Here is a 13,737-nt window from a genome sequence, read left to right on the forward strand (position 1 = left end):
ACTCAAAATTTCACCATTTTCACCACTTTCAAGTGTGCAAGTCAGTGGTATTAATTACATCTACAGTACTGTGCTGCCATCACAATATTCATGACCCCATCTTTTTTAACTCCGCCAACAGGAACTGCACCCATTAAGCAATAATTCCTCCCTCAAACTCTGGTAACTGTAATCTACTATCTGTCTCTATAAACGTGCTTAAGCAAGATCATACAGTATCTGTCTTGTGTCTGGCTTATTTCATTGAACATATCTTCATGATTCATCCATGTTATATCATGTATCAGAATTTCATTCCTTTTTATGGCTTAGTAATATTCCGTCATATATATATACCACATTTTGTTTATACATTTATAGGTTGGACACTTGGGTTGCTTCCACCCTTTGACTCTTGTGAGTAATGCTGCTTTAAACATCAATATACAAATACCTGTTCAAGTCCCACTTTCACTTCTTTTGGCTATATACCAAGACGTAGGATTGCCAGGCTATATTGTAATTCAGTTTTCTGAGGAACCAGCAAACTAATTTGCACAGTGGCTGCACCATTTTACAATGTCATCAACAATGTATAAGGGTTCCAGTTTTTCTATATCCTTGCCAACACTTGTTCTATTTTTAATAATAGCCATCCTAGTGGGTGTGAAGTGGTACAACAACAACAACAACAAAAACCCAAATAAAATTGGGCAAAGGACTTGCATAAACATTCTTCCAAAGAAGATATACAAATAGCCAATAAGCACCTGCAAAGATGCTCAACATCATTGGTCATCAGGGAAATACAAAACTAAATAGGCTTTTAATAGTTGATTCTAGTCCAGCTCAGTTATATCTGAAAGATGTAAATGATGTATAGATTTGGGTGTGGGCAAATCCATGGGATTGCAAAGTTTTTACTATGATGCAGGTTTTCAGTAATAAAATCCTAATTAATGCTTACATCTTAGTCAAAGTGGAGAGTGTTCATCCCCTCTCCTTTTCATTTCCCCTATGAAAATGTACCTACAAAACAACCTGAATCCATGCTACATAGGGAATGAAAAAGGGTTATCTTTGCTTTAGCTGAACTATGGCTATATGCCATCTACACAGCTCCAATTTTATGTTTTAAAAACTCTTCTTTCTCCTCTGGATTAAAATAGCTCAGGAAAGGAGTTCATCATTTTATCATGCCACTTGAGGGATGGCGCAGCCATCAACCAGGCATACTTGGAACCAGAGGAGTCATTGTTTCCACAGAATGTCTAATATGCACAGGAAAAGGGTGCAGAAGGAACTGAGCCACTTCAGGACTGTTCCTGAGACCCTTGAATGTCCCCAGCTCCCATTGTGACCTCACGCTCGGTTTCCTCAGACGCCCCTTCCTTTTCCGTCCTGTCACTACATGTTACATGGGCATGTGAACTAGCACCTTTTTTCTTGGGTAACATCCCTTAGAAGGAAGAAGCATTCAGGTTTTGAAATAGACCTGATTTCAAGTTGCTATTAATCTTTATATTCTATGAGTCAATTGGTGATACTTATTGCAAACAAGAGGGTATTAGAAACAGAATATTTCTCAAATTTTCACCTTAAATATTAGAGATGATACTGGGAGACATTAAGAGATCTTTTTATTTTTGGAACTTTCTGGGCACTTAAACATTTTCTCATTTATTTCTCACTATAATCCTATGAGGTAGGGTTATCACACAATTTACAGGTATCAGTGGAAACTTAGGGAAGGAAAATAACTTTCCTATTATCAGAGTTGGTAGGAGAGTAGCAGGATTCTGCCATAAGTTGATTTGAATACAAGGTCCATGTGGAGATTCTGAGCAGGTACTTTCCAACTAAAATGAGTCAGCCAACTTCTTTTTTATTTAAGAAAGGTGATTTATTTTTCCCTTTCCTCTGGACATGTGATTGAAATATTGAACTTCTGGTTCAGGTTTTTAAAAATCATATCTGTCATTGTTTAAACTTCCATGGTGCTTCTTTATTACAAAGATTTTTAAAATGAAATTGAGTGTATGCTGGCCAGAGGATCATGTTTTATTATTCTCTTGATAAACACAAGCAGTTCTTTGCTCTGGTTCTTTTTGGTCCAGTTTTCATTATGGTCTGAGCTCTAAGGTTAAGAACCCAGAGGTGTTTGCTCCAGGGCTATGTGGCTTTGGGTAGCTCTAAGAGAATAAACCTAAAATGTTCCAGTTTGCACTAGTGTCTTAGACACCTTACACAATAGGGAAGGATCTAGCAGCTTGAGCAGGCCACAGGTGAATGCAGAGCAGCTTGAGAAAACAGGAATTCTGACTCTAGCGTTGGCTCCAAGCCAAAGGACATGTTGCTTTTCTCCTTTTCCGTGGGGGCCTATTGCTGCCCAGTGAGGCTTTCTTTAAAATGGCATGCACCTTTGCAGTGGGATGGGATGACTGGATCGCAGAGGGCTTCCTGCTGGTGTCTTTTATGTGGGGCAGCATGCCCCGTAAGGACTTTATTACAACAAGTAATTAAAATAATTAAAATGAAGACCAGTGACCCTCATGGCCGCTGAAGCTGCTAATGAAATCTCTGCCTACTGCTCTTAATTTATTATAAGTTCCTGTTTTTTTTAGGGTGACAGAGAAGCAGAACTGGGCCTGCCGTTTTCTCCTCTGTGTGACAGGAAGTCGACCATGGTTGCTCAGTCGCAAGTAGGTGAGTGAGTGCCAGCACTTTGTATGGAAGAAAAACCCAGACAGAGAGGGCTGTCTTTTGAAGTGTGCTCAGAAGTTCCCAATTATTCTTTGGTTGGGACACCTGGCTCCATCCCTCCATATTGTGCTCCTGGCTTTGGCTTGTTGGGTTGATGGAGCCATTCTCCCCATTCTTCTCCATTGGAATGTGACTGTTGATGGGGTGATTACTTGGTGACACTTTGCTGTCACCATCATCCCCTGCCAACACAAGAAGGGGTCTCAACTTTCCAAGGTGATGATGAGTATCGTTGGCAGGAAGCCCATTCTATTTCAGCCTGTCTATTTTGTATCCAATGTTGGAAGTCACCATAGCATTGCACCTCATTTACATTTCCTCTAGCCTATTTCCAGGACAACCCCATTTCCTGGGTGACCGTACTTCCAGGATGGCTCTTTTAAAATGTTTCCTTCCTTCTTTCCTTTCTTTTTCTTCCTTCTTCTCCCCCTCCATCTAACTCTCCCATTCCTTCCTTCTCTCCCTCCCGCCTTCTCTTCTCCCTTCCTCCCTTTCTCTCTTCCTTCCTTCCTTCTAAAAAATGTTAGCACTTTCTTTTGGTAAAGATGATTTTGAGCTGTTAATAGTCATAATATATTTGCATTACAGAAATCCTCAGGTATGAGAGAGGATACCTGTTCCATACATAAGTTTAATTTCATCAATGATCACCTGAGAAAAGTCTAAAAACGTTCAAGAGATAAAATCAACAAGGATTTATGGATTTTTCCACTCATGTTTTGAGTGCTTTTTTCCCATAATATATTAAGTTCCTCTTTGGTTGTGTTAGGTACTGCCCTAGCACTTTAATAGATGTTATAAAAACAAAAACAAATTAGACATGGTACCTGATTTGGAAGACATTATACCAATATTGGGTCATAGGTATGATGTTAAGAAACCAAGTCTATTAGAGCATTGCAATGCTATGGTAGACTTTTGTGCATGGTATAAAGGAGTCCAAAAGAGAATGTGTGGATCATTAGACTCAAGTGGCCCAGAAAGAATCCCTCAGAATCCCTCAGCCCTCATCATTCCTCAGGCATATACTTCATTTTCCCCTCCCTGTTCCTTTGTTGATTCCACCCCCTCTACCTAGAGTGAATAGCCATATCTTCCTATCCACCTGATCTGTTTTTTCTTAATATTTTATTTATTGATTTCTCCCCACCCCCCTGTTGTTTGCATATACTGTGTCTGTTCATCTTCCTTTAGGAGGCACTGGAAACCAAACCCCAGACCTTTGATGTAGGAGGGAGACACCTAATTGCTTAAGCCACCTCTGCTCTCTGCTTTGCTATGTCACTTCTGTTTTTCTTCTTGTGTCTCTTGTTGCATCATCTTCTTGTGCACCTGCGCGTCGCACCAGCTCACTGTCTTCTATGGGAGGCACTGTAGGAACCGGGAACTAGGAACCTCCCATGTGGTAGGTGGGAGCCCAGTTGCTTGAGTTACATCTGCTTCCCTCCACCTGACCTTTTGAACTCAGCTTAAACATCACCATCTCCATAAAGCTGGTCTTGAGCTTCCTGGTTGGGGGAGGGGGGGAGCGCAAGTATTCTCCCTCTTCTACTTTCCCAGGGGCCTTTATTAGGTCTTCTCCTTTGGCACTTTCCATACACTCTAGGGGTCATTTTTATGGTTTTGTACCTCCTGGAGTGTAGGCTGGCTCTACGATTCATCATCTCCAAATCTCTTACCACAGTACTTATGACAGAATGGGCTTTGAATACATTTGCCTCAAGCACTTTTGTGAATAATCTGCTGAAAAATAATAGGAAAGGTATGTAGGGAAATAAAACTGACTCATGTTATTCAAATCAGGAAGTATATTAAGTGAATAAGACCCATTCTCCCTCACCTCGTCTGAAACTCTCATTTGGATGATCTTTAAAGGAAAAAATTTCATTGGTTTCCATTGGAAAATGTGGAAAGGCCCAAGTTAACATTAGTTCCTGCTTAATGTGCCAAAGCGCTGCTGATGCAAAGTATCAGAAATGGGTTAGCTTTTTATAAAGGGGATTTATTTGGGGTAAAAGCTTTCAGTCCCAAGGCTGTGAAATGTCCCAATCAAGGCACCATCAGAGATGCTTTCTCACCCAAGTCAACTACTATTGATCCTGGCATGTTGCCACATGGCGAAGCAAGGTGGTGGCTCACCTCTAGAATCCACCATCTCCCAGAGCCCAGCCATGGGCAGCCACATATAGGGCTTGTCTCTTTCTGGGCCTCTTCTCTGTCTCTTGGGGCTTCTCTGCCTTTCTGCAGTCCTCTTGCTCTCATGGCAGGATCGATATGGTGGCTTCCTTTTCCTCTGTGTGTGTCTGACTTCTGTGTCTCCATTTTTCACACTCAGCAAGAGGGCGAAGACTCAACCTGAGTCGCTCCTCACTGACATCCAATCAAAAGGGTCTCACACCCACAGGAGTGGATTTGTTCAAAAACGTAATCTTTCTCTTTGGGGGACTCATTAAAGAACTTCAGACTGTCACAGTTCCTCTGAAGCACTGCCGTTTCTCTTCAGGGTTTATTGATTTCATTGTGGAGCCCACCTTCACTGTGCTCACTGACATGACCGAAAAGATCATGAGCCCACTAATAGAAGAGCCCGCGCAGACAGGAGGGACAGCACAGAGGCGCGCAAGGTCAGTGGAAACACACGATGGGCTGGCGTGAGGTCAGCCTGTCCATGAGGTTATACAGCTCCTTTTGGCAGGGGTGGGGTTGGCGTTTCAAAATGATGCTGTGTTTGATCTGCTTCTTGTGAGAGAGATCTCTCTGTCCCTTTGCTTTTCTCAGAGGAGTTGAAATTATACTATCTGTATTCTCCAAGCTGGCCTGGGGAGGGGGCCAGGGTTCCAGTCATGATTGGCAGGTACCTGGTGCTGTGCCCCACCCTTTCCAGGCTTCACTATTGCAGCACCAGTCATAGCACTTTTACCTCCTGTGCCGAGACAGTCTTAGAATCCTTGCTTCCAATATTCCAGACAGACACTACCGCAGATCAGAGATATCTTCACAAGAAATGAAACTGGCCTCCAGTTCAAGGTCCAGAAAGAGAATGCAGTAGAGAAAAATAATGAAAGTTTAAAATCACCTTCTGCCACAACGTCACTATATCGAGTATAGATTAGTTAAGAATTCAGGCTCTGTAATTCAGTCTAGGGGGATTTTTGTTAGTTGGAGGACAGCTGGAGGATAATACAGGGAATGTATAACTGTGATTTTGGTGATAGATGAGGATAGTGATGAATAATATATGCATAAGGATGTTCTACTACAAGGTGTTAAGAATATGGTGATACATGAGAAAAATATACCTAATGTAACTTACAGATTATAATTAACAATAAAAGAAAAAAACAGAGTTCAGGCTCTGGAAGCAGATTGCCACAGTTAAAAATTCAGATCCCATCACATATTAGCTGTGCAATCTCAGGCAAAATGCCTTAATTTCCCCACCTAAGAAAATGTGGATTATAATACTCATGTTGCTGGGAGCATTAAGTGAGTTATTCAATAAATGTAAAGTTCTTAGAGGCAAGAACAGAGGAAGGGCCAGCTACAATAAAGCTAACACTTTATCTTTGTTAGTAGTACTAATAAAACCAATAAAGGTATTATTTCTCCATAAAGAAAAAAGAAGAGAATGGAATGATTGGGAAGAAGAGGAGGAAGAGTAGGAGAAGGAGTAAATAGAGAGGCAAAAGGGCAAAAGGAACTTTCATAAAATGGGACTACAGAATACTCATGGGGGATGGACGCAATCAGGGCTGCAAACAGTGAGAACAGAAACCCCCCTGCACAAGCCTCCTCAGCTTTTCAAGCACTGGATTGAAACATGCAAGCCTCATCAGGAAGCCTTTAACATTTCTCATATTTATTAAAATGTTTTTAGTTTCTAATAATTTTTTAAATATGTACAAAGTCATTCATATTTAAAGCAAGAATAATGTTCATATAAAAAAAGGTCTTTTGCATTAATATTCTCCCACAATTCCCAAGTTTTCTTTGCTTTTGCACCTTCTCCCAAGAGCAAAAGAAAATTACCACTCCCCTTGGCCTTGGGGATCCTGGTATCTAGGGGAAACCTAAGTACGGGAGAAGGGTGGAGTTGGAAACATAGAGGACCAAGGTGCTGGGTAACTCAGAAGAGTGGGGAGCACGGAAGCAGGCAGGTGAACTGTAGGAACAAATAGACGTTCAAGTTCAAATTACTTAATTTCAAAAGATAGAATAAAGAAAACACGTGGGAGGAAATTCTAGTCATATTGGAAAAGAGACCAATCAATAGAGAAAAATATGGGGAATATCACGACTCAGGAGGCCCAAATCTTGATTTTCTGTTAAAAAGAACATCATTTCCCACCTATAACATCTGAAAAATAGGATAATTACAAACCTCAGAACCCAGGAATTTCACGGTGGTAACTTCTCAAATACTAACCACTCGTCTCTTGGGCTTGCTCGTTGGCATACCTTTTTCAATCACTAACCCTCCACTTTGGTATGTTTTCTGCCCTCCAGTTTGAACAGCATTAGCTCATCAGATGCAAAGCGATCAGGCGTCAAGAGCAGTGGGTCAGAAGGAAGTGCTCCAATCAACAATTCTGTCATCCCTGTTGGATGTAAGAATTTCAAAACCACTTGGACAGAAGTGGTGCACATTAACCGCGAGAGATGGAGGGCCAAAGTACCCAAAGGTAACGTGGGGCTGGGAAATCCTGCAGGATACTTGTCCACAACAACTCGGCACCCACCCACAAAACAAGGGATCATCATCCCTGATTTATAGGCGCTATAGATGAAGCAGTTACTCAAAATACCAGTTCAAATTGCTGGATATTAGGATCTACCATCCATCCATCCATCCATCTGTCTATCGATCGATATCCATCTGTCATCTTTTGATCCTCATTACATCCAGCACTCAATGCATGGTAAAATCAGGTCAGGCCTCCTAGTGTCCTGCCACTGTGCTTTTTAGTGCTCTGTGACAAAACTCCTTTTCTTGGTAAGAAGATTCTACAGGGAATGAGTTTTATTATTTCTTGGCTGCTGCTAAACCACCTTGTCATTCTCATTTCATGTCATATGGCTCAACTATGAGGTTTTTATTCCTTATTTTATCTAAGTAAAGTCCACCAATAGCCACCTAGGCCATTGTGAATGGATATAATGACCTTTAATTTGCTTGCCTATATTTTTATCTTCCTTTATGTTCACAATTTTCCTTCAATCATTAATCAGACCACAGAACTGAGCTTCTGAAATAGCAGTACCTTATAGGTAAAGAGAAATTCCTAAAGCAAACATCGTCACAATTAAGACAAGAAAAGTCATAGCTCTGGGTATACTATATGCAGAAAAAGCCCCAAATCCATTATTTCTTGGCAGCTTAAATTCATTTGTTCATCCATGTATTTGTGTTTATTGAGCATATACTATATGATCAGCACATACTGTGTGATCATACTGTAGTCTAGGTGGAGAGGCAGCATGAGCACAGGTTACAAGTGAGATAAGCTGCAATGCCTGATTCCAGGGAGTGGCACAGGCATGGAGGGTTCTTGGAGCTCAAAGGAGAGACCAATCCCACCAGGCTTTGTGAAGTCAAGCCTTCAACAGCACTCACTTTGTTTTTTGTTTTTTATTTTTATTTTTTTAATTAATTATTGAAGTATATCACTGATACATAAACATACATAAACAATAAGTGTATAATAATAGTTGTTAACTTACAAAACAAACATATATAAAATCATACAGGACTCTTATACGACACCCTACCACCAATACCTTGCATTGTTGTTAAACTTTTTTAATGATTAAAGATCATTGTTAAAATATTATTACTAACCAAAGTATTTTTTCCCAAACCAACCCTATTATTATTATGTTTATATCATTTATATATGAACATACATAAACAAGTGTATAGGAAAAGTTGTGAACTTACAAACATGCATAACATCATACAGGGGTGCATGTATCAACCCTCCACCAACACCGTGCATTGTCATGAGACATTTGTTTTAAATTATGAAAGAATATTGTCAAAATCTTACTACTAATCATAGTCCTTATCTTACATTTGGTGTGTTTTCTCCCAACCCACCCTATTATTACTTTTTAAATGTATTTTTTATGAGAGAAGTTGTAAACTTATAAAAACAATCATGAACATGTAGAGAATAATCCAAGTCATGCAGACCTAGACTGTAGTTGCCCAGAGAGACTAATGAAGCTTCTTGCCCCTCTCTCCCCTGCATGGGGCAGGGATGGAGCTGCAGGTGTGGGCAGCAATCTATGCAGTGCAGGTCCACGATGACTGCAGTTGCCCTGGTAGACTTCTGATTTTCAGTCTGTGCCAGCCAAAGGTGCCTGCAGTTACCTGTAGAGGCTGGTGCAGGGCCTGCCATCCTCCTCCCTGCCAGCGGTGGGGCCAAAGCCTAGTCTAGGGCTGTGGGCCAATCTGAGTGAAAGAAACCTGTTCCTATGGTCACTGTGATTTTCAGTCCTGGTTTCCCCACAGGCTAGGGGCAGAGTCAAAATGTCAGCCACTGGCCTCTTTTTGACTTAGGCAGATTCACACCCCAGATGTTCCCAGGGTTCTATCTTAGCCAACAGAGTGTACCAATCAGTAGCCGAAATCAGCAGCCAACCGTCTCCTCCTCCCCTGTTTTTGGGAAATGGAGCTTCCAATTCCAGCCACAGAATAGCTCCTGGGTGGCTAGTGTTGCCAGAGTAGGATAATCACCAGCCTCTGCAGCTTGGCCAGTAATTTCTTCAAGAGGCTGGCGCAGGTCCCCGCAGCTTCCTCCCTCCTGGACGTGGCACTAGGGCCTAGGCTAGAGCTGCAATCTGATCTGGATGGAAAGATGACAGGCTCCACCAGCTCTGTGATTTTCAGTCCGCCCTGCTTCCCCTCATGCCAGTTTTGGAGTTAACTGTCATCTTTCTGACTTGGACAGTCTCAAACACTAGCTGTTCTCAGGATTATACTTTAGCCCACTAAATTTACTCATCAATACCTGAAGTTGGTGCCCAACTGTCTCTTCCTGCCCCATTTTTTTGGAAGTGGAGCTTTCAATTCCAGCTGCAGAGGCAGCTTGTGTCTCCATTGGAGGATGGGCACTGGCCTGTGGGGCTTAGAACACTCTACTTAGGAGTCTTCTCTGCAGATGGGCATCTCCTCCTTCCACTCCTTCAAGGATGTTGCAGGATGCTCCTCTGGTGTCCTGGATCCCCCAAACAGGTGCTTCAGCTAGCTCCAGAGAGCTCTGGGTGTTTACTAACTGCCCTGTAGCAGGAGCTGACTCTAGGAGCTCCTTTCTCTGCCACCATCTTACTGGTTGTCCCTCACTTTGTCTTTGTTCACATCTGTGAGTGCCCCACTGTGAGCTAGATTCTTTGTTCTGTGCCAAGGGTACAGAGATAAGTACAGACATCCCTGTCCACAAAGCTCACAATCTCACATGAAGAAGGGGAGGATATCACTCCATGGTTTCTTTCAAAGGAAGAAAGGGAGTTCAGTCAAAGTCTAATTCTTGTCACTAACACCCAGCAGCCACCTGCCCAGACCTTCACAGCAGGCCAAGGAGGGCTTTATCCCCCATGACACTGCACCACCATGTTATCCTCCAAGTCTCAGCACAATAGGTGAGAAGAAGGGTGGAAGTGGTGGGGAATAGCAGGTTATGGCAGATTGGTCTCCTGTACATGGGGGATCTTCTAAAATGAGAGAGAAGTTATTCGAGTACAACTGCTGTTACTGGAAAAATTCTGTCCAAGTGGCTGTTCATTTTATTTGTGACAAAGAGTGTCTATTTATGGTGCTTTTAGGACATAATTGGGCTCTGAACATCTCATTTGGGGACATATATTTGCACCCTGAGGTATGGAGGAAGCGGATCCCAGTTCCTTATTTTAAGTGCACCCCTTAACATCCCATTCAAAGACTTTAAACATTGAAGTCCTCCCTGTTGGCTGGCTTTGCAAGCAGAAATGACAGCTACTACCTCATCTCAAAAGAAGCACTCTCTTATAATCAATTACATTCATTACACTTGAAAATCCAATTCCTGACAATAGGCAATTTAAAGAGGTACTTCAGAATAATTTGTTTGCAATTATCTGACTTGCTAAAATTGCCTCTGAAACGAATCACCTAGGAAAGCATTAGACAGTTACTTTCACAGGGGAAAATTGGCCCTTTAAAAAAAAGGACAGATGACTAAGCAGCTAATAATTTTAAAATATAGTGTATATGCTAATAGAGATATGCTTACACTATTTTGAAAGCATATATTACAATGATGGATGCAGGCCATTATACATTTTGTCAAAACCTATAAAATTGGGTGGTGCAAAGGGTAAACTATAATGCAAACTATAGACAATGGTTAATAGCAGTGCTTCTGTATTTGTTCATCAATTGTAACAAATGTACCCCACTAATGCAAGATGTTATTAATAGGGGGAAATGAGAGAAGGGAAAGGGATGGGATATACAGGAATTCCCTATATTTTTTATACAACTTTTCTGTAATCTAGAACTTCTTGGAAATAAAATTTATTATATGGGGGGAAAAAGGATGTTCCCCTAACGTGGCTTGGGACATTTGGGAAGGCATCTTATAGCCAGGACTCGGGGGTCCCTGGGGCTGGGCTCTGAAGGAGTAGGTGTGATTAGAAATAGGGAACAAGGAGAAAGGGAATGGACATGCCTCGGAGATTGGGTTACTATATTTTGTGAGAGGATAGTTTGGTTATGAAAGCAGATTTTGGTTAGTTCAAAAAGAGAATTGAATCCCTACTTGCCTGTGCTCTTGGGCAAATTCACGTAGGTTCTTTGAGCCTTTGTTTTGGGGATGAAAATGTACATCACAGAGTTGACACAAAAAAATAGGAAAAAAATACATGTGTAACACTGAGAACAGTCTACACAACATTAGTACCTGATGAGTGGTAACTTACTGAAACAAATTGGGAAACAAGGTTGAAGCTTTGAATGCAAAGTTAAGAAGCTGACAATGAAAATACCAACTAATAACTAATATTTTATCATTTTTTTCAGCCTGCCAGTAATGTTGTTGGTGTTAATAAGAAATCCAGTTGGCACCTGTTTTTTCATTGGTAGTTAGTTTGTCTTAGATTATCCTCAGCTGTTTTGCTCATTGCTCCTTTTTACCAGAGGACTCTGATTTCAAGAAAGCCTGCCCAGCCGTGGGTGCTTGAACATATGTTGTTATTAAACTGATTGGAAATGGGATTGGGCCTAAAGTCTGTTTTATGAACCAACCTGATTTATAAAGCTAGCCATGCCAGAACCCATCATTGTTAGGAAAGATCAAATCAATATTCTTTACAACTCTTTGGACTGAAAACCATTATTCCCAGTCAAAGATATGCAGATATAACAATTTACAAGTCTGATCAATGTCAATCAATTTCCATTCTGTATCATTTACTTTTTGAACCTTTTTTTTCTGGAGTAAGAATAATACGTGTTTAGGATACTGATGCTAAAATGTTGAGATATTCTATATATATGTGTGTGTACACATAAATATACAAATATATGTACATATATACACATATATACTTATATATACATAAATATGTATAAGAAAATAAAAACTGCTACTAACCTCTATAGCCAGATATCAGTTGAAATTCTGATGTAATTCATTTTAATTTATTTTACCATGCATGCATATAAGGAATATTTCCCCATAATTGAGATCATAGTAAAATACCATCTTGAAATACAATATTCTACTTTTCTTTCTTGAATATTTTATACTGATCCTGAATATTCTTAGAAAATTTCGTTTAAATGTCCACATTGTATGGACTGCCATAGTTAACCATTGCTTTTTTACTTGCCTTGTAGGTTTCCAATTTTTCACTATTGTGTATAAAACTGTTTTGAACATACAAGTTCAAATCTTTGGGCCTGCCTCTGATTATTTAACCAGGATACATTCCTAGACGTTGAATTCTTGTGTCAGTGTGTGAATTCTTGTGTCAAAGTAGATGAATTATTTTTCAGGCTCTTGATACAAATTGTCAAATTTCTCTCTAGAATGTTTTTACCAATTTTCTCTCCCAGTAGAAGTATAATGGAAGTATATATTTCCCTATACTTAGGCCAGTAAAGGTTATCATGGTTCTTTTTCATCTTTATGGTATTATCAATGAATATGATGTTTCTTTGAACGTTTCAGTTTCATTTCCTTTTGTGGTCCCCTAATATATTCCCTTTCATTTTCCCATTAGTATGTTTCTATTTTTTATTATTCTTAAGTAATCTTTATATATTAAGGATAATTCTTCAATTGACAAAATATATTGCAATTTTCACCCCAATTTGTCATATGCCTTTTAACTTTGCTTTACTTTCTTATTGAATTACAAGTCTCTATCAATGTATAGTAGAATATTATGTACTGATGCTCCTTTGTGAATGCTGAGAAATTTAGTGAATTTTTACTTACTTGCCTCATCATCAATCAAGTTTTATTGAAATAACATGGGATTTTAAATCTAGCAGGTTATAAATAAATTATTTTATAATCACCTTATTCTTTAATAATTATTTTTAATATTTCACCAAGTTTTACATGTAGTTTAGCAACAATTTTTTATTTAACACCAAGCTTTATTACTTATCATTAACATATTTTCCTCATTCTTGAGTTTTTTATATTGATTGCATTTTTCTGTCTGCTGAAACACTTCTTTGACTAAAATTTTCAGGAAAGGCCTGTGGGAACACCCTCTCAGACGTGTCTTTGTATTGTTCTTGTACATAATTGAGAGTTGACTGTTCCAAAATTCATGTAGTACTTTGGTTGTTGTTTTCAGTCCCTCTCCTTGTTTATTCATATTAAGTAGGCATTTCAGATACTAACCCAGTACCGTTTTTAACCAAGGGCCTGCAGTACATTATTCGGGAATGCACATTAAATGAAGAAATCGATGTATTTCTTCAAGCCTGCACAGGCATTC

General features: G+C 39.9%; 1 protein-coding gene across 10 annotated transcripts in view; it reads left to right on the top strand.

Annotated features, from left to right (window-relative positions):
• PDE1C (phosphodiesterase 1C) overlaps positions 1 to 13,737 on the top strand; it is a 749,644-nt gene that overhangs the window by 661,017 nt on the left and 74,890 nt on the right. For all 10 annotated transcript variants that reach the window (XM_058296802.2, XM_071215096.1, XM_058296801.2 and 7 more), the window contains 3 exons: positions 2,604 to 2,685; positions 5,246 to 5,366; positions 7,249 to 7,424. In XM_058296802.2, coding sequence (XP_058152785.1) covers positions 2,604 to 2,685; positions 5,246 to 5,366; positions 7,249 to 7,424 — 379 coding nt within the window. The remainder of the gene's footprint in view (positions 1 to 2,603; positions 2,686 to 5,245; positions 5,367 to 7,248; positions 7,425 to 13,737) is intronic.

This window comes from Dasypus novemcinctus, chromosome 5 (assembly GCF_030445035.2).
Source record: "Dasypus novemcinctus isolate mDasNov1 chromosome 5, mDasNov1.1.hap2, whole genome shotgun sequence".
Taxonomy (NCBI): Eukaryota; Metazoa; Chordata; class Mammalia; order Cingulata; family Dasypodidae; genus Dasypus; species Dasypus novemcinctus.